This window comes from Musca domestica, unplaced genomic scaffold (assembly GCF_030504385.1).
Source record: "Musca domestica strain aabys unplaced genomic scaffold, Musca_domestica.polishedcontigs.V.1.1 32, whole genome shotgun sequence".
In the NCBI taxonomy this organism is placed as follows: domain Eukaryota; kingdom Metazoa; phylum Arthropoda; class Insecta; order Diptera; family Muscidae; genus Musca; species Musca domestica.
The window spans coordinates 3232626-3249804 of NW_026712311.1; the positions used below are offsets into that span (position 1 = coordinate 3232626).

Sequence of the window (17179 nt, forward strand, 5' to 3'; positions counted from 1 at the left end):
AAATTGTATAAATACAAAATTGAGAACTTATGTTAATAACCACACATTTCTTAATATGTCTGTGTTTTTTTATTAACAAAACACAATTTTTTTCTATTTCGTAAAACTACTCCCCAAATCCTTTGAAAAACTTATCAAAAATTGAACTCGCTCACTTTTTCTTTTCAGTGAACCGCAACTGAATGGCACACCAAAGCGGAAATTTTCAATTTGAAGGAAGTTGTGCAAAGTATAGAAAATAATACAAAAGGCCTAACGTACAAAAAAAGATGTCAAAAAATTAGAAACAATCGAGAATGTTGAAGAGAATTTTATAAAATTTAAAAATTTGGTGAATATGAAATTTGTCCTTTGAAAATGTTATCAAAAATATTACTGGTTCATTTTTTTCTTTCAGTGAACAGCAAGTGAACGGCACATCAAAGCGGGCATTTTCAATTTGAAGGGAGTTGTGCAAAAGTAATCCAGAGACACAAGAGGAGCATATAAAAATGTCAAAAAATTTAGAAACAATCGAGAATGTTGAAGATAATTTTATAAAATTGCAAGATTTTGGTGAAAATGTCCGCCAAGAATACGAAAGGTTATACAATGAAATGTGGACTGGCTTAAAGGAGTCCCACCTAGAACCAATTGCAAAAACTCTAATGGAAAGAGAGAAAATCGTTCTCAAACATCGTGAACAAATCGTCCAAAGTGTACGCAATAATCTGCAGAAACAAATGATCAATACATTGAATAATTTTTGGCATAATGCTGGAGTCTCGGAGGCTTTAATTTCATTGGAAATGTGTAAGGAGAAATTCAAGTCCTATGAGGGGCACAGTTGGTAAGTATTAATTTGATGTGACAGAACAAGCTCAATTTCAATTCATAAAAAATTTTTAGGAACTTGGATAATAAAACTCCACTGGAACGTACATTGCCTATACGAATGCAGTTCAAGGAGAAACGTCTACGCTATCTACAAGCTCAATTGAAGTATCAGCAAACGCAACTGGACGAAGTTATGCAGGAGAATAAGTCATTACGTCAGCAAATACATGAAGTAAAAGACAAACGTGTATATTTAATGGAGCTACTAGGCGACTATCGCAAACAACTCGTAGTTGCCAAGCCAGAAATTTTACGTTTACAAATGAAATTGTTGGGTATTCCTGAAGAAGGAAATGAGGAGAATATTCAGCCAAATCAGATTGTAGAAAGCTAAATTCATTATTTAATGTACGTTTTGTAATTAATCTTTTAAGTATATTTTTAAATAAATGCCTCGTTACATGAACTTTGTTTTTGTTCACAGTAAAATGAAAAGATTTCCCTTTCGGATCTATTATGCGTGACTCTCCGGAATGTAAAGGCTATCTTGGTGCCATTTCGACCCGATTTGTAATAAGCCAAAGTTAAGACTGTTTTATATTTTTTTATTTAAATAAAATAATTAAGACATATATGGCGATTCATATATTATACCCATTCGATTTGGTTTCCATCATATGCTAATATCTTTACCTTAAAGATTTAAGCCAAACATTCAGAGTTTCTTAAAAAGTTCGATATTTTGGACCATGGGCGAGTTTTTATTCCATTAATGTTAAAATAAAAAAATTCAGTTTTGGTGAAAAACGTTAATATCAAAGAATAATAAAAAGACTTAAAATTATATTTTTAAAAAATTCCGCAGATTGTTGATTGCTTAGAAAAATCCCTCATCAATATCATCACCAATGGATTTACCATCAAACATGGCACCCCATTTGGCTGCTTCACCACCCCGAACCTTGACGTTGTAGCAAACATTTTCGGCCTTCAAAACACTCTGGCGCATTGTGTAAATTTTACGTGACAACTCACGGCATCGGCGGACATTTATACTGAAATAACTACAAAAAGATAAATGTTAGATGAAAATGTTCGAACTTCAATTTTACCCTGTATAAAATTTCTGCAGTGCTTTACAGCAGGATAGACAAGTATCAGTTTCACCACTTCCCAAAGAATTTATACAGCGGCGCATAAGCTCTCCGGTGAGATCAGAGACACCCAAAATATATTCATTGGGATCGACAAAGAATGACTTTTCCACGCTGTTGGATTGATCAGCATTATCCTCCCCGGCTGGATAAGTCATTTTCTTTTGCAGTCCATTCCAATCAATCATTTCTCCCTGATTTGAGTCCTCCTCGTTTTCAACATATTTTATGTACTCCATAAAGGTATAGGCCTCGATGAATTCTTGTAGACCCGGAGAATATGCACCACGAAATTGATATGGATCATGGTCATGCAATTCTTCAGCAATGGCTTTGAAATTGCAGGTTATCACTTTTTCCAAACGCGTCTGGGCCTCATCCAATACCTTTTGTTTGTTATTCTTACGTATGTCGATGGAATGTAACAGAAAGATGATCCTTTTCGACTCAATGGTAATGTCACGACTCATTTTGACAATGCGTTCATAGCGATCATGTTTTGCATCCAATTCAATGGCATATGCTTGGAAAGCTTTTAGCACGGGATTATTTTCATCGATTAAGGGGCGGTCTTTCTTGAAATTCTTCTTAAATTGATGATGGCGTCCGTTGTTTCCCGGCATTTTCGTGAAATTTGTTGGAAATCAATTGCTCCAAACTAAAAACAAATCCAATTGGATCTGGCAAAGGGACGATGACAAACACTACCGGGTGCTATTGACTACTAAATAATAATCGATAATATGTAATCGTCTAGTCTAAAGCACACCTTAATTTGATTTTCTTCTAGTCTGTAAACAATTCTCATTGCGAGGGAATTTTGTGGAACTATGTGTGAATTATTGTTTCCCGGTATTTTCGTAAATTTTTTGGAAATCAATTGCACTAAACAAATCCAATTGGATCTGGCAAAGGTACGATGAGACCACTATCGACTTTAATTGACTATTAAATAATAATCGATAATATGCAATCGTCTAGTCTAAAGCACCCCTTACTTTGATTTAATTCTAGTCTGTAAACAAATCTCATTGCGAGGGATTTTTGTGAAATTATGGGTGAATCAAGTACTCAAGCAGTGGCACGTCCGTCCTGCGAATATGGACAGGAATGTTATAGGTATATAATAAAGAAAGTATTAGACAAAAACCTCGTTGCCAAATCCATGCGTGCCAGTCATTGGAATTTCATCACAACATAAAACAAGTGCTAAACCAATATCAACAATGAAATCGACGTTTATTTACCTACATCAAATTCCAATGAGTCTAATGGAATTATGCTTGGATATACAATCAATCCAATTCAATAAGAATACGACATTGGCGATTTATCCGGACATTTAAAGGCTTTAAAATAACTTTACTTTCATTTTAGAACAAATCCCAACCATCGTGTGGAAAAAGCCCATCCTGGAGATGAAGACTATCAAGTGCCGCGTATGCCATCACCGGTGGCGGGGGCTCCTAAATGTAAATATGGCCGGCGTTGTTATAGAAAAAATGCTGACCATTTTCGAAACTTTCGTCATCCTCGGCCAGTTGGTAAGCTATGAAATACAATAATCAATAAATGTATTTGTTATTGTCCTCTGTATTTCAGCTAGGACTAGCGACCAATATCTTGATGACGACGAGGAAGACGATAGTGATTTTGATCCGTTTGCAGGTTCAAGTGGATCTGATTATGTTCCCAGTGAAGAAGATGAGTAGGATGAACGTAGCCTTTATGTTTAGATACTTGTAAATAGTGTTATTTATTCATACCTCTTAGATATTCCATTTTTAATTATAAATCTATTTATAATTTAACAATAAGGTCCCTTATTGGACCATAACACATATATTTGCAGTTCAATTTTAAACCTAAAATTATACAACAAATTTCATTGTAAAAACTATGTTATCGAATAAAAAAAAGTACTATTTGTAGCTGATCCACTGCCACTTGGTCAAATCGTTACCACCCGACTTTTTAATGGCCTCGTAAACAGTCAAACTTTCACCGGGTTGTATGTCATAGCCCACCTTCAGACCATGAGGATTCGATGGTGTCACACAATCCATGGTACATTCCTTGCGCAATACCGTATCAACTTCGACGGAAGAAAAAAATGCCACCGACATGGGTAGATCGGTCAAACCCAGCCGTGAGGAACAAAATGCCCGTGTCAGCAAATTGGTAATATGCATTGCCAATGCTGCCTGATAGGCATATTTCTCCTCAACCAAATAGCGACATTCGTCGTGAAAACTTAAGCAAAATCTTGCCTTGTCGGCCAAAAGCCAACGCATTGAAACCAACATTAAATGCAGAAAATCCACAGCTCCACTCTGGACCACCCAATTGATGCGGGTGGGTAGAAAACGATTTTCATCGGATGTGCCATTTGTCTCTAGGGCACGACTCAAGCGACCGCTTAGAAAAGGCGTTACTGGTTCATCACCGCTGGCTATCTCTTCCAGACGATTGAACATGGCACTTTCTGTGCCACCCTCCCAACGGGCTTTTTCAAACATTTCTTCCACACCACGATTGTTCGAAGAGGCCAATTTCAAAGCTTCATAACCGGAGTAGCTGGAAATGTACACATGAAATAATATAACAATTTTTATATGGACTTTCTTACCTCCTATTTTCATAATCCTCCTGGAATTCTTTTCTTAGCCTATAGGATTTTTTGCCCTTGGTAATGGCAAACATTTTCATAGCCTTGGAACGTGCCTCAGTTGACGAAAATGTGGGATTAAATTGCTTGAGCAAACCTTCAGCAAAATTTTGTCCAGCTCCATAAATCCTGGCATAATTTATAACCTTTGCGTGATCCCTGGAAATGCCCACAGCTTTGGCAGTTATAGAATGCATATCACTGCCTTTCGCCTTGGTGCCACTAAGGGTCATCCAACCCAAAGGGGTGGCACCATGTATGCCATAGGCATAGGCATCACCCAGAACCGAGGCAATCCATAGCTCCTGCGAGTCCACATCGGCCCCAACTATTCTGTAATTTGGTGGAGCCTGCACCATGGCCCTTAACTCGGAACCAATACGTTCGGTTTGGGAATTGGAGGCCGTCATCCAAGTGGGTTCCATAGCTCGACGCGTTAGTGTACCGCATGTCACGACTTGTGGACAAATTGCTCCATATTCATAATCCAGAGCTCTTAAACCATCCGGTAGTTCATTCGGTGTCAGCCATACCACCAATTGTCCAATAATCCGATCACGATTGTTACGCCAATATGACATCATGCGAGCTATTTTGATAATACGACCAGCCACATTGCTACTCGAGTCGGCACTGGTCAGCACATTTTCCGAAAACTTATTCAGAAAATCCCGGGATAGAGGATTGCCTACCCTTAAGCTTTTGCCATTTTTGTGCGGTAGCTTTAAAAAGAAACAGCAGTTGTCCAGGATTTGATTGCACCACACTCCGGAGCCTTTGTATAGACCTTCAGTGTGATTTTTCTTGGGAGCTTTGCTATAGAAGTCTCGTCTTCCCAATTTTGCATCCAACTCTTTGTGCAAATTATCAAATGCATATTCACTTTCTTCTTGTGAGGCATAGTTGCGGGCAAAATCCGGTATGGGACATTGTTTGGCAAGTTCTTCGATGGGTACTCGCACGGAACCCTGCATCTCATCGTCTTCAGAATGTTTTGTGGTGAAGGGTACCAAAAAACCCCAACCATGTTCGCGATTGTAATGTAGGGGAAAACCTTCCCAGCACAAAGAAAGTAATTTTGGAGCAATTTGCATACCAGTACTTATTTCCGTGGGCTCTGGTTTCCAATCGCTGTCATCATCATGTTTGGGTGGTTTTTGACACAACTTCCGATACCAAGCAGGATAGCCGGGTAATAATGGCCTTCGAGCCGGTAAGAGGGACTTTGTTTCATATAAATATTGAAATTTCTTATACAAACGTTTTTCCTCATCGCTGAGTTCCTGATCGGGGGGAAATGGATTATCCACTTCCACTTTGGTTTGACATTTCTTACTGGGAGGCTTCTTCATTTTCAGCTCTTGGGTAGACCAATCTTCATCCCATAGCCATAGATTATTCTTATATTTTTCCCCTTCCATTAGACTACAAGCCTCATCTGCCCTACTGGCCAAATGGTATTTTGCTTCTATGCTAAGATCTTCATAGGCCAAATCAGATTCATTTATGTAACGCAACCAATTTTTGTTGACCGGCAAATAGGCTGAACCCATTTCCAGCATACCAGCCAAGGTTACAGGATGTGGAAATCTTTCCTCGAATAGGGGGAACAATTTTTGCAAAATACGATGAGTGGCTGCCACATCATTTGAACAATACGTCATCAGAGATTGAAATTCCTGGCGTACATCTTGCAATGTGCCTTCCACAAAAATATTGCGTTCTTCTTTGTCTATTGGCTTACCGCCACAATACAAACGGTGTACTTCCGTCAGACTATTCAAAGAGCTTTGACTCAGCCATTCCAAATCCTCGGGAGCGGGTTCTTTTTTGGACTTCATCAGGGCTCTTTGATAGCTTGTAACACCACTGACACACACGTGTAAGGACATGGTGTCCAAGAAACGGACTTTTGTATCTTCCAAAAGATACTGTTCCTTTAATCTAGCCCGGTCATAGGAGACATTGTGGCCTATTACAATTTTTGGTCCTCTCCGACCCAATGGTATTAACTCATCTGTTGTGTGGTGGGGTATTTTTTGACTTACTTTCATTTCGGGCTGCTCGGCAGCCAGTCGTGGACTGACCCAGGAGTACCAATGTTTTTCACTGACAGCAGTTGCAAGCGTCGGCATTGGCCCCTCGGCCAGGCATACCTCCACATCGAACACCAGACCGTCTTCCTGGGGATAATCTATGGAACGTCCAGTACCTGTCCCAGGATCATATATTGTCCAGCCTTCTTGTAAGGACCATTTCTCTGGTTTACGTGGAAGAGTTTTGATATTAACCAAGGGCATTAGAAGCTCCTTGTAGGCTTTCACCTGTTCCCTGCCAATTTCCATGAAATGTTCCTCAATATTTTTCCCCTTAAGAGGTGGTAATTTCAAATCTACATCTTCCAGTGTTTCGGTACTTTCAATATCAATACCATGTCGCTGTAAATCTTCTTTAATTTTTGATTCCTTGGTGTTGGAAATATTTGAGGTATCATCTCGTCTCGAATTGGGAAATATTTGTTTGTGCAAACCACTTGAGAGCATTTGAATTTTGACCAGATTTTCATAATATTCACTGTTTCGTGGCTTGGGAACCTTATTAAATACATTATTTGCTACTGTGTTTCCTTTTGTTGTCCGTTTTGGTTCTTCTTTTGGAGGAATTGTCTCATGGGTCTGAGTTTTTGTTGGTTTAGTGTCTTCTTTTGCAGATATTGTCGCATTTGCAACTGCCTCCTGTGGAGGGGGTTTTGTGTTTGCTTTGGTGATTGGCTGCTTCTCCACTTTCTTATTGCTACGAAATATCTTGATTGTTGACCGCGGATATATTTCCTTTGGCGCTATTTTGGAATAAAATCGGAAGGAACTCATCCTTCAATGTTGTCCTCTCCCGGCTTTCTTTGTTTAGAAAAAGGGGGCCAAAACATAACCTGTTGCAGCTGATAATAGGGATTACTAGATCGAAAAAAAAATGTAATAGGGTTCGCTCGTTCAAAAGATTAAATATGGCAACACCATCAAAACGGTGTTTATAGACATTCAGAATAATGTGGATGATCGGGGAAAAACTTGACTTGTGAAAATTGAATAAAAAACTTTATTTGAGATGGCCAGAGAACTAAATGAATATGAGTTAATAGAATACCCAGGCTTGGTTAAGAATACAGACAAAATGATCGCCACTTTGGGTGGCTTGACAAAGGTGTCACAGGTAAAGTGGAAATGTGAGATTTTTCTCTAGAGTTCTTATTAAACAACTTCCATTTTTATTCCACAGGCACTGGGTGGCGAGAATAAGCGTTTGGAGCTACGTTTCCATCCAGAAAATCCATTTAATAAACCATTATGTGGTGATGTTGCCAAACGGGCCGGTCTCTTGTTATCCATCAAGGTTCGCCGTTCTAAGCGCAATCCAAATAAACCACCACAATTTGTGGTTAAAATATTAGGATATACAACAAAGAGTTTTACTTTCGAAAGTGTGTTATATTTTTCAAAATTTATTATGAACTTGATTCAAATTCTTTTATTTTCAGATTTGTGTGATTTCCAGTATTTGCCATTTGCACCGGATCCCAAGGAGAATAGTGGAGAATTGAAAATGGCTTTGGACTCGATTGTACCTCGTTCGGTTATAGATTTGGACTATTATAAGTAAGTCAAGTTAATATAGGATAATTGGGAAATGTTTGGAACCAGTCTGACAGAGACCAATATGGTTTTTAATAGAAGACCATGAAGAAAAATCAATGAGGCATGTTATTTCTATAAGGATATTCTCTTTGGGAAGATCAAATTGATATTGGGCAGGAAACACCTTTAAAAGTACATTCTAATTTCCAGTCGTGAGGATGTTCCCGTCATATCCTTGCCAACCATATTCGCCCGAATGGATACAGTTCATACAGCGATGTTTCGAGGGGATTTTTCCAAAGAAGATGGTATGCATGAAACATTGGGAGTCCTTTCCAAATCCAGTTACGAGGGACGTGATACTGTGGCATTTAATATGACCGACAGTTTTCCAACGCGACCAGATCCACAAATAGTAAAGAAAATGAAAGTTAAATATGTGTCCGATGAACAGTTGGAAAAGGTCAAAAAGGTTTGTCATGTGCTACAGAAATTGAAAAAATTCAATTTTAAAACTTTGCTATTTTTAGTTATTTGAAGAATGTCCGATTTGGACACGGATAGCCTTACTCTACGAATCGGGTGTGACACCAGACAAATTAAAATGTATTATACCCTCGTTGGCGTATTATTTTTCAACTGGTCCCTGGCGTACATTATATGTTCGTTATGGTTATGATCCGCGTAAAGATTTCAATTCACGTTACTACCAAACCTTTGATTTTCGTCTAAGATTTCGTTCTGGAGTATCGGAATTTGTGGGTTTTGATATGTGAGATTCAAGATGTACGTTGAATTAATGAGCGATTTTCCACAGGTAACCGACCGCAAAACAACCATTAAGAAAAAGCTAGAGAACTATGAAATGAATACCTTGGTCCAGGACATTAATTATCCGTACTTTGATGAACACAAATTACCCAGATCTAGACAATGTATAATGCGGGTGAGTCATGAGATATGTATGTGATATATTTGCCTTAATCTTAACCTCATTTGTAGTACTGTGACATACGAATGCCCAAGATACAAGAAATGCTGGAAAAAATTCCATCACCCATGGCGGGTGCTATGTGCAATGAACGGTCCGGCTGGTTGCCACAGGGATTTGACAATCAAGTACGGCAAATTGTGAGCAATGCCATAAAGGAACTTCTCAAGAATCACTATCGTAAGGAACAAATATTAGCCGAAGTGGACTCATATGAAAATGAGGTATGAAATTACAACATTTAAAACTTAGGTATTTTTAAAATTGCAATCATGTTATAGGATCCAGATGATGCCGAGGATGAGGAATATGAGGAGGGCGAAGAAGAAAACTATATGAACGACGAAAACCTTGAAGAGATATTGGACAACATTCAAACGGAACAAGAGGATAATCCCAAAACAACTTGATTTCGATTGGGTGAAATATCTTTATTTCTGTTTAAGCATTTCCTGTAAGCTTTCATGCTGTATGGAGGGGGAAATTATTGTGGTATCTGGTTGCTTGCAACTTTTACCTAATATTATAAATTATACTTTTTTATGTAACCAATTTGTATAAATGCTGTTTTAAATTTATAAATGTTTCGTTGCGTTCCTAATCGCAGTTGAATTTAAGGCTTGCATCTGTCCAAGAAACGTGGATACAAGCATACCTCACGAATGTGATAACGGTTAAGTAACCAGCAGAGCAAACGTTCCAAACCCAGGCCATAACCTCCATGGGGCTGGGCACCGTAGATACGTTGATCGGTGTACCAGTAGTATGGTTTGGGGTCAATTCCTTCACGTTCATAACCCTTGAGCAATTCTTCATTGTTGTAAATCCTCATGGAGCCACCGACAATTTCACCCACATTTGGCAAAAGGACATCAACACTTTCGGTTAACTCTGAGTTTTCAGGGCAAGCAGACATATAGAAGGATTTAATGTTTTTGGGGAAACGACACAGCATAATGGGCTCATTAATTGTATCGGTCATTTTACGTTCAGGGGCTTCGGGAATATCCTAAGGAGAAAGAAAACTCCATTAAGTATATCTCTTTTTAGAGTATTGGTGACTTTTATACAAACCTCGCCAAATTCATAGAATGTGCCATCATCTTTTGTGACATTGTGTTGTTTCAACCATTTAATGGCATCTTCATAGTTCATGCGTTTGAAAGGCTTAGTGGGAGGTTTGAAATCTGGGTTCAATTCACGTACAATATGACCCCAAGGTGATTTCAAAACACGATCAACAACATCACATACCAAATCCTCAAGGCGATCCAACAAATCATCGAATGTAATAAAGGGACATTCGGCCTCAATGTGTGTATACTCAGCCAAATGGCGACGAGTACGACTCTGTTCAGCACGATAACTTTGAGCAATGCAGAAAACATCGCCAAGTGCGGGCAGACAGGTCTCCAAGTACAATTGAGAACTTTGTGTGAGATAGGCCTCCTCGCTATGAAATTGAAAAAAAAAAAAATAAAATTATTTAATAAATAGTTACTTTTAATTTGTACATATAAGCGAATCTATACGGATATTCTATTGATAAGATAAAACACATGGTCTATAGATGGAAGAATCACATATTGTCTATCTGAAATAGATTAACTTCAAAAGACTTTAAAGTGCCTCAATGATTTGTGTACCTGAATTATGGATCTTCTAAAACATAAATTAAAGATATTCCTCAGATACTCTTAATGATACCATCCGTATATCTTGTATAGATAATTTATACCAAAAGGAGTCTTTAAAGTTCCTTTTCTTACCTGAAGTATTGCAGTTTGAAGAGAGTAGAGCCACCTTCTACTTGAGTTTGAACAAGAGTTGGTGGTGTGACTTCACAATAACCACGTTGCAAATAATGGTCACGGAATGCTTGCATGACAACAGAACGCATTTTAAGAATTTTCGAGGTGTTCTCACCACGAATCATAATATGGCGATTATCCAATTGTACATCCGGGTGTGCTTCTTCGTTGAGTATACTTTCGGCACCACCGGCGGGAGCCAAACCAATCAGTTCCCAATAGTCGACATGCAATTCGTGGCCTCCAGGAGCCTATAATCACAACAAGTATGGGTTATATGGGTTTGTATAAAACAATTTATTTTTACTTACAGATTTACCTTCTGGCACCGGTTTTAGGGTACCAAATAATTGCACCGACGATTCAGTGGTCAATGTCAGACCATTGTAGCACTGACACAGCCGATCCGTTAAGACACATTGCAAGAAACCAGTACCGTCACGCAATGTAATGAACATCAAACCTTTGCCTTGACGTCTGAGGCGATGTACCCAACCACAGATTTTTACACGTTTTCCACGATTGTCACCACCCTCGAAAATGCGAATTTTCTCTGCCTTCGACCATGAAGGATCCTCAGATATTACAATTTTCTTAGCTTCTTCCAAATTTTTATCTCGTTTCTCGGCATCTTCGGCTTCACGTTTCTCCTTGTCGGCACTCTTGTAGTTTTCGCGTACCCAAATTTTTTGGATTTTTTTCAATTGTGATTTTGCAGCCACTTCGTATTTTTCGACAGCTTCGGGATCTTTGCTGTCGACATAAATGACAGGGAAAGGTTCCTTGCCAGCATGACGCATAGCTTGGAGGATTGTTTTGTATGGTTTGGATTCTGAACCATCACCGCTGTCATCACTTCCCGTCTTTTCGGAAGTGTAAATTGCTCCTACAAGATTTCGAGGGGTTATCATTCACATATAGATACATACTATATATTGGGGGGTTTTGCACATATTGATTTTGCCGACAAATGTATGGTGTGCCACCTCAACAACGTGTAGTCTTGACGAGGTTGCACATGCCGCAAAAGTATTTGATATTTAGACTTACCCAGTGTCAAGTTGGCCATTTCCTCTGCAGGCATTTTGTGTTTTATTTTTATCTTCAATTCAAGTTAAAAGTTTTCTTGTCCAAGACTCAAGATATTTTAAAATTTCATCAGCGTGTTCCTTCGGAATAAATACAATGAATATGAGTCATAGAGGTGGCAAACAGTTAAAGCAAATCGATCACTTTTTTAAAAAGCAGTATCGCTTTTTTATCGATAAATTTATTTATTGTGAATGGTCAATTGTCACTGGAAATTATCCTGTGTGTAAAACCTAGAAAATGCACCGACGTAGAAATGAGAAAACAGAAGGGAATGGAAAACATAAGAAACGCAATAGAGATCCCGAGTTGTTCACTTTTTGGGTGAACGAACGTGGGCCTTGGAATGAGCCATGGTAGAAGAATACTTCTACCATGGAATGAACTAATTCTTTGGCGTTGCCATACGCTTACTGCAAATAGCAGTAATCGATAAATTTGTTATCGAGTTTATTTTCATTTGCCGGTCATCTCTATTGAACTAACGTTTACTTTGTTTTTTTTTGTGTAGTTTAAGAAGCAAAGAGAGGCAGCCAGATTCCAAGTAAATCATGTCCAGAAATAGGAAAAGGGAAGCCCAGAGCAGTAGCTCTGAAGAATTGGACAGTGAAGAAGAAACCCGCTTGAAAGATATTAAAGAAAGAGATGAGTTTGCGGAACGTTTAAAGAAACGAGATGAAGAACGTACTAGGAAAATTATGGAAGCCTCCTCGAGTCGCAAGGCCATTGAGGAGGCTGCCAAACGGTTAAAATTGGAACTTGAAGACAGGGATAAGATATTACCAAAATTGCGTATAGAATCCCGAAGGAAATATCTAGAGAAAAGAAAAGAGGATAAAGTGGCTGAGTTGGAGGCAGACATTCTGGATGATGAGTATCTCTTTGAGGATTCTGTGTAAGTGAATGAATGCAAGGTTAATAAGTCTCTAAACTTATTGAATTTTGTTTTCTTATCTAGTTTAACGGAAAAAGAAAAACAGGAACGTGAATACAAAAAACAACTGCTGACCATAGCCAAGGAGCATGAGAAAGCCCGTGAGTTGGAACGCATCCAAAGGTATCACATGCCAAGGGATTTGAAAAAAGGCGAAAAAGAGGAATATGTAGAGGTTGATGAAAATGAAAAACTTCCACATTCGGAACAAAAGAAATGGGAGGCGGAGCAACTGGCCTCGGCCAGATTCCAATTTGGCGCCAAAGATGCAAAAGCCCAGGAGGAATATGAGCTATTGTTGGACGATCAAATCGATTTCATACAAGCTCTGACTATGGATGGCTCAAAGGATAAAACATCAAAAGAACCAGAGTTGTCCGAGGCCGAACGGAAACGAATGACCATCGAAGAGACAAAGAAATCATTGCCGGTGTATCCGTTCAAAGAGGATTTGATTGCGGCCATAAAGGAACATCAGGTAGGGGGAAAATTAAATTAAAGACTTCTGGATTATAAACAGATTAAATACTATTTATTTTGTCCTAGATTCTCATTATTGAGGGAGAAACTGGTTCGGGAAAAACCACACAAATTCCCCAGTATTTGGTGGAGGCAGGTTTCACAGAGGACAAGAAGAAAATTGGTTGTACCCAGCCACGTCGTGTGGCTGCCATGTCCGTGGCTGCCCGTGTTGCGGAGGAAATGGGAGTAAAGCTGGGCAATGAGGTGGGCTATAGTATACGTTTCGAAGATTGTACCTCGGGTAAGTAACGACAAGTATTTTATGAGTGAAAAAATATTTTTCATTATCTCCTCCCTTCCAGAGCGCACAATACTCAAATACATGACTGATGGTACCCTGCATAGGGAATTTTTGTCAGAGCCTGATTTGGGATCCTACAGTGTAATGATTATCGACGAGGCCCATGAACGTACCTTGCATACGGATATTTTGTTTGGTTTGGTTAAAGATATTGCACGTTTCCGTACAGATCTAAAACTCTTAATATCCAGTGCAACATTAGATGCTGAAAAGTTCTCCCAATTCTTTGATGATGCACCCATTTTTCGAATACCTGGCCGAAGATATCCCGTTGACATTTTCTATACAAAAGCACCGGAAGCGGATTATATTGATGCATGCTGTGTGTCGGTGTTACAGATTCATGCCACCCAACCGCTGGGAGATATTTTGGTATTCTTGACAGGTCAAGATGAAATCGAAACGTGTCAGGAGGTTTTGGCGGATCGTGTCAAACGTTTGGGTTCCAAAATTAAGGAACTAATTATAATACCCGTTTATGCCAATTTACCCAGTGACATGCAGGCCAAGATTTTCGAACCCACCCCACCGAATGCACGCAAAGTTATTTTGGCCACAAACATTGCTGAAACGTCACTGACCATTGACAATATTATATACGTCATTGATCCGGGATTTTGTAAGCAAAATAATTTCAATTCACGTACCGGTATGGAATCGCTTATGGTTGTGCCAATTTCTAAAGCCTCGGCAAATCAAAGGGCTGGACGTGCCGGACGTACTGCACCGGGTAAATGTTTCCGTTTGTATACGGCATGGGCCTACAAACATGAATTGGAAGATAATACTGTGCCCGAAATACAGCGTATCAATTTGGGTAATGCCGTGCTTATGCTCAAGGCCTTGGGTATTAATGATTTAATACATTTTGATTTTTTGGATCCTCCGCCACATGAAACATTGGTATTGGCATTGGAACAACTTTACGCCCTGGGAGCCTTAAATCATCATGGAGAATTGACAAAACTTGGTCGACGAATGGCTGAGTTTCCTGTGGATCCAATGATGGGCAAAATGTTATTGGCCAGTGAAAAGTAAGTGGACATTGAAGTACAAATTCGATGTTTTTTAATTTCTTTCCAATTTTTCCAGATACAAATGTTCCGAGGAGCTGGTTTCAATTGCTGCCATGCTCTCGGTGAACAGTGCAATATTCTACAGGCCCAAAGATAAAATCATACATGCCGATACGGCGCGAAAAAACTTCAATCACATACACGGTGATCATCTGAGTCTCATGCAGGTCTACAATCAATGGGTTGAGACCGACTACAGTACCCAGTGGTGTTATGAGAATTTCATACAATATCGTTCAATGAAACGGGCCCGAGATGTACGCGAGCAGTTGGTGGGCCTGATGCAACGTGTCGAAATCGATATGGTCTCATGTCTGCCGGAAACAACAAATGTTCGTAAAGCTATAACGGCGGGATATTTCTATCATGTGGCACGTCTTTCGAAAGGTGGCAATTATAAGACGATAAAACATAATCAAACCGTTATGATACATCCAAATTCTTCACTGTTTGAGGAATTGCCAAGATGGGTACTCTATCATGAGTTGGTATTCACCACCAAAGAGTATATGCGTCAGGTTATTGAAATTGAAAGTAAATGGCTGTTGGAAGTAGCACCACATTATTATAAGGCAAAAGAACTGGAAGATTCGACAAATAAAAAAATGCCCAAGGTCCAGGGGAGGGCTACAATGACCGAATGAAATTCAAGAAAATGTTTTTTTTTTTTGTTTTGTATTTTCTCATATACCCTCCATTATAGTATGGAGGGTATATTAAGTTTGTCATTCCGTTTGTAACACCTCCATGTTTTGGTATAGTCCCCATATAATCGTACCTCCCTATATTCGGAATTTTGATGATTTTAGCAACATTATTTGCCAAATTTTTTTTTCAAAGTTTCGAATTAGAATATTTTAATGGCTTATGAGAAAAGTTGCCTATGTAGGTCCACGTCGTCGTAAAGACCCTAATATAATGGCTACCTTTGGTATTTTTATACCCTCCACCTTGGAAAGGAGGGTATATTAACTTTGTCATTACGTTTGTAACATCCTTAAATATTCGTCGATTTAACGATGTCCGTCTGTCTGTCTGTCCGTCTGTCTGTTGAAATCACGATACAGCCCACATTATTTGACGTAGAGCGCCAAAATTTAGCAGAGCTATTTGCATTGTGTCTAGGATGGTTGGTATTGAAAATGAGATATATCGGTCCACGTTCTGGTATAGTCCCCATAAAACGGTACCTCCCGATATTCGGTATGATTTATGCCACATTTTTGCACGGATTTGTCTTAAAATTGGTATTTGTAGGTCATAGCGGGTCCCTGAGCGTGTGGCAAAACATTGTAATTATAGTTCCACGTTCTGGTATAGTCCCCATATAACGGTACCTCCCGATATTCCGTATTTTGATGATTTTTGCCACATTTTTTCACGGATTTGTCTGAAAATTGGTATTTGTAGGTCATAACGGGTCCTAGTTTGTGTGGCGAGTCATTGTAATTACAGGTCCACGTTTTGGTATAGCCCCCATATAACGGTACCTCCCGATATTCGGCATTTTAATGGTTTTTGCAACATTTCTTCTAATGTTTCTTTTACCCTAAGGTGGAGGGTATTAAAAGTTTGGCCCGGGCGAACTTAATGTTTTTTACTTGTTAAGATTTTAACAGAATTTTTTACGATTTTTTTTTTTTGAAAATTGCCAAATTCTATTCAAATGGTGGAGGGTATTTGAAGTTCGGCCCGTCCGAACTTACAGCATTTTTACTTGTGTTTTTGCAACTTAGTAGTAATGGAAGATGTAAATGTTGTGCAGTTCTAAAAAATGACGATTTGACCCGATAATAGAGATTGGGAAGGTAAGTAGGTTTTGGCAACAAGACACGGCTACCACAAGAGCAACTGCTTATTCGAGTTAAGTACACTTTGGCACAACCCAGTTCCAACCGGCCCAGGATTAAGACTGTCAGATTAAAAAAAAAAAAACAAATAACATTATTCCTCCATTAAAATATTTATTTAATTTTTTTTTTGATAGGTTAACTTAAATATGGAACTGGTTACCAAAAAATAATCGTTCAGTACAAAAAATTCAAAATTCATATAGATTAACAAAAATAAAACATAAATTGAAAAAGAAAAATAATTTTAAAATTTGATTAAATAAAAAATGGAATTTTTATAAAAAGGAGCAATGGGAAAAATGAATGGAGACATGTATGAACGAGAATATGCT

The 17179-nt window shown here is 38.7% G+C and overlaps 7 protein-coding genes across 7 annotated transcripts; 4 read left to right on the top strand and 3 right to left on the bottom strand.

Annotated features, from left to right (window-relative positions):
- The first annotated feature begins 193 nt into the window (after positions 1 to 193).
- On the top strand, positions 194 to 1282 carry LOC105261578 (uncharacterized). The gene is made up of 3 exons (XM_011292675.3): positions 194 to 331; positions 398 to 829; positions 889 to 1282. The coding sequence occupies exons 2-3, from the start codon at positions 492 to 494 to the stop codon at positions 1208 to 1210; spliced, it is 660 nt and encodes a 219-aa protein (XP_011290977.2). The 5' UTR covers positions 194 to 331; positions 398 to 491; the 3' UTR covers positions 1211 to 1282.
- A 267-nt stretch (positions 1283 to 1549) lies between these two features.
- LOC101887618 (translin-associated protein X) lies at positions 1550 to 2677 on the bottom strand. The gene is made up of 2 exons (XM_005179735.4): positions 1929 to 2677; positions 1550 to 1880 (listed from the first exon to the last, which is right to left on the bottom strand). The coding sequence occupies exons 1-2, from the start codon at positions 2591 to 2593 to the stop codon at positions 1694 to 1696; spliced, it is 852 nt and encodes a 283-aa protein (XP_005179792.2). The 5' UTR covers positions 2594 to 2677; the 3' UTR covers positions 1550 to 1693.
- Positions 2678 to 2928: 251 nt separating this feature from the next.
- Positions 2929 to 3932, top strand: LOC101887784 (aprataxin and PNK-like factor). The gene is made up of 3 exons (XM_005179736.4): positions 2929 to 3089; positions 3348 to 3514; positions 3573 to 3932. Exons 1-3 carry the CDS (start codon positions 3025 to 3027, stop codon positions 3680 to 3682), a joined length of 342 nt encoding a protein of 113 aa, XP_005179793.2. The 5' UTR covers positions 2929 to 3024; the 3' UTR covers positions 3683 to 3932.
- LOC101887948 (DNA polymerase subunit gamma-1, mitochondrial) lies at positions 3883 to 7648 on the bottom strand. The gene is made up of 2 exons (XM_005179737.4): positions 4600 to 7648; positions 3883 to 4547 (listed from the first exon to the last, which is right to left on the bottom strand). The coding sequence occupies exons 1-2, from the start codon at positions 7506 to 7508 to the stop codon at positions 3893 to 3895; spliced, it is 3564 nt and encodes a 1187-aa protein (XP_005179794.2). The 5' UTR covers positions 7509 to 7648; the 3' UTR covers positions 3883 to 3892.
- A 30-nt stretch (positions 7649 to 7678) lies between these two features.
- LOC101899224 (general transcription factor 3C polypeptide 5) lies at positions 7679 to 9813 on the top strand. Its single transcript, XM_005179716.4, has 8 exons — positions 7679 to 7848; positions 7915 to 8116; positions 8174 to 8291; positions 8481 to 8742; positions 8801 to 9028; positions 9088 to 9216; positions 9273 to 9485; positions 9543 to 9813. The coding sequence occupies exons 1-8, from the start codon at positions 7744 to 7746 to the stop codon at positions 9669 to 9671; spliced, it is 1386 nt and encodes a 461-aa protein (XP_005179773.1). The 5' UTR covers positions 7679 to 7743; the 3' UTR covers positions 9672 to 9813.
- LOC101899056 (asparagine--tRNA ligase, cytoplasmic) lies at positions 9672 to 12281 on the bottom strand. Its single transcript, XM_005179715.4, has 5 exons — positions 12123 to 12281; positions 11384 to 11958; positions 11031 to 11323; positions 10336 to 10714; positions 9672 to 10270 (listed from the first exon to the last, which is right to left on the bottom strand). The coding sequence occupies exons 1-5, from the start codon at positions 12154 to 12156 to the stop codon at positions 9875 to 9877; spliced, it is 1677 nt and encodes a 558-aa protein (XP_005179772.2). The 5' UTR covers positions 12157 to 12281; the 3' UTR covers positions 9672 to 9874.
- A 184-nt stretch (positions 12282 to 12465) lies between these two features.
- LOC101899405 (pre-mRNA-splicing factor ATP-dependent RNA helicase DHX16) lies at positions 12466 to 15650 on the top strand. Its single transcript, XM_005179717.4, has 5 exons — positions 12466 to 13056; positions 13120 to 13573; positions 13642 to 13858; positions 13920 to 14952; positions 15011 to 15650. The coding sequence occupies exons 1-5, from the start codon at positions 12713 to 12715 to the stop codon at positions 15636 to 15638; spliced, it is 2676 nt and encodes an 891-aa protein (XP_005179774.1). The 5' UTR covers positions 12466 to 12712; the 3' UTR covers positions 15639 to 15650.
- Positions 15651 to 17179: the final 1529 nt, after the last annotated feature.

Excerpts from the sequence above, each read along its gene's own strand:
- LOC105261578 (XM_011292675.3), top strand. The coding sequence starts at position 492 with ATGTCAAAAAATTTAGAAACAATCGAGAATGTTGAAGATAATTTTATA. Across the intron at positions 830-888 it reads TCCTATGAGGGGCACAGTTG|GAACTTGGATAATAAAACTC; the intron begins GTAAGTATTAAT and ends AAAAATTTTTAG.
- LOC101887784 (XM_005179736.4), top strand. The coding sequence starts at position 3,025 with ATGGGTGAATCAAGTACTCAAGCAGTGGCACGTCCGTCCTGCGAATAT. Across the intron at positions 3,090-3,347 it reads TATGGACAGGAATGTTATAG|AACAAATCCCAACCATCGTG; the intron begins GTATATAATAAA and ends CTTTCATTTTAG. Across the intron at positions 3,515-3,572 it reads TCGTCATCCTCGGCCAGTTG|CTAGGACTAGCGACCAATAT; the intron begins GTAAGCTATGAA and ends TCTGTATTTCAG.
- LOC101887618 (XM_005179735.4), bottom strand. The coding sequence starts at position 2,593 with ATGCCGGGAAACAACGGACGCCATCATCAATTTAAGAAGAATTTCAAG. Across the intron at positions 1,881-1,928 it reads CTGCAGAAATTTTATACAGG|TTATTTCAGTATAAATGTCC; the intron begins GTAAAATTGAAG and ends ATCTTTTTGTAG.
- LOC101899056 (XM_005179715.4), bottom strand. The coding sequence starts at position 12,156 with ATGCCTGCAGAGGAAATGGCCAACTTGACACTGG. Across the intron at positions 11,959-12,122 it reads AATGGCCAACTTGACACTGG|GAGCAATTTACACTTCCGAA; the intron begins GTAAGTCTAAAT and ends GAAATCTTGTAG. Across the intron at positions 11,324-11,383 it reads CGGTGCCAGAAGGTAAATCT|GCTCCTGGAGGCCACGAATT; the intron begins GTAAGTAAAAAT and ends TTGTGATTATAG.
- LOC101887948 (XM_005179737.4), bottom strand. The coding sequence starts at position 7,508 with ATGAGTTCCTTCCGATTTTATTCCAAAATAGCGCCAAAGGAAATATAT. Across the intron at positions 4,548-4,599 it reads GAGGATTATGAAAATAGGAG|CTACTCCGGTTATGAAGCTT; the intron begins GTAAGAAAGTCC and ends GTACATTTCCAG.
- LOC101899405 (XM_005179717.4), top strand. The coding sequence starts at position 12,713 with ATGTCCAGAAATAGGAAAAGGGAAGCCCAGAGCAGTAGCTCTGAAGAA. Across the intron at positions 13,574-13,641 it reads CGGCCATAAAGGAACATCAG|ATTCTCATTATTGAGGGAGA; the intron begins GTAGGGGGAAAA and ends ATTTTGTCCTAG. Across the intron at positions 13,859-13,919 it reads TTTCGAAGATTGTACCTCGG|AGCGCACAATACTCAAATAC; the intron begins GTAAGTAACGAC and ends CCTCCCTTCCAG.
- LOC101899224 (XM_005179716.4), top strand. The coding sequence starts at position 7,744 with ATGGCCAGAGAACTAAATGAATATGAGTTAATAGAATACCCAGGCTTG. Across the intron at positions 8,117-8,173 it reads AAAGAGTTTTACTTTCGAAA|ATTTGTGTGATTTCCAGTAT; the intron begins GTGTGTTATATT and ends TTTTATTTTCAG. Across the intron at positions 8,292-8,480 it reads ATAGATTTGGACTATTATAA|TCGTGAGGATGTTCCCGTCA; the intron begins GTAAGTCAAGTT and ends TCTAATTTCCAG.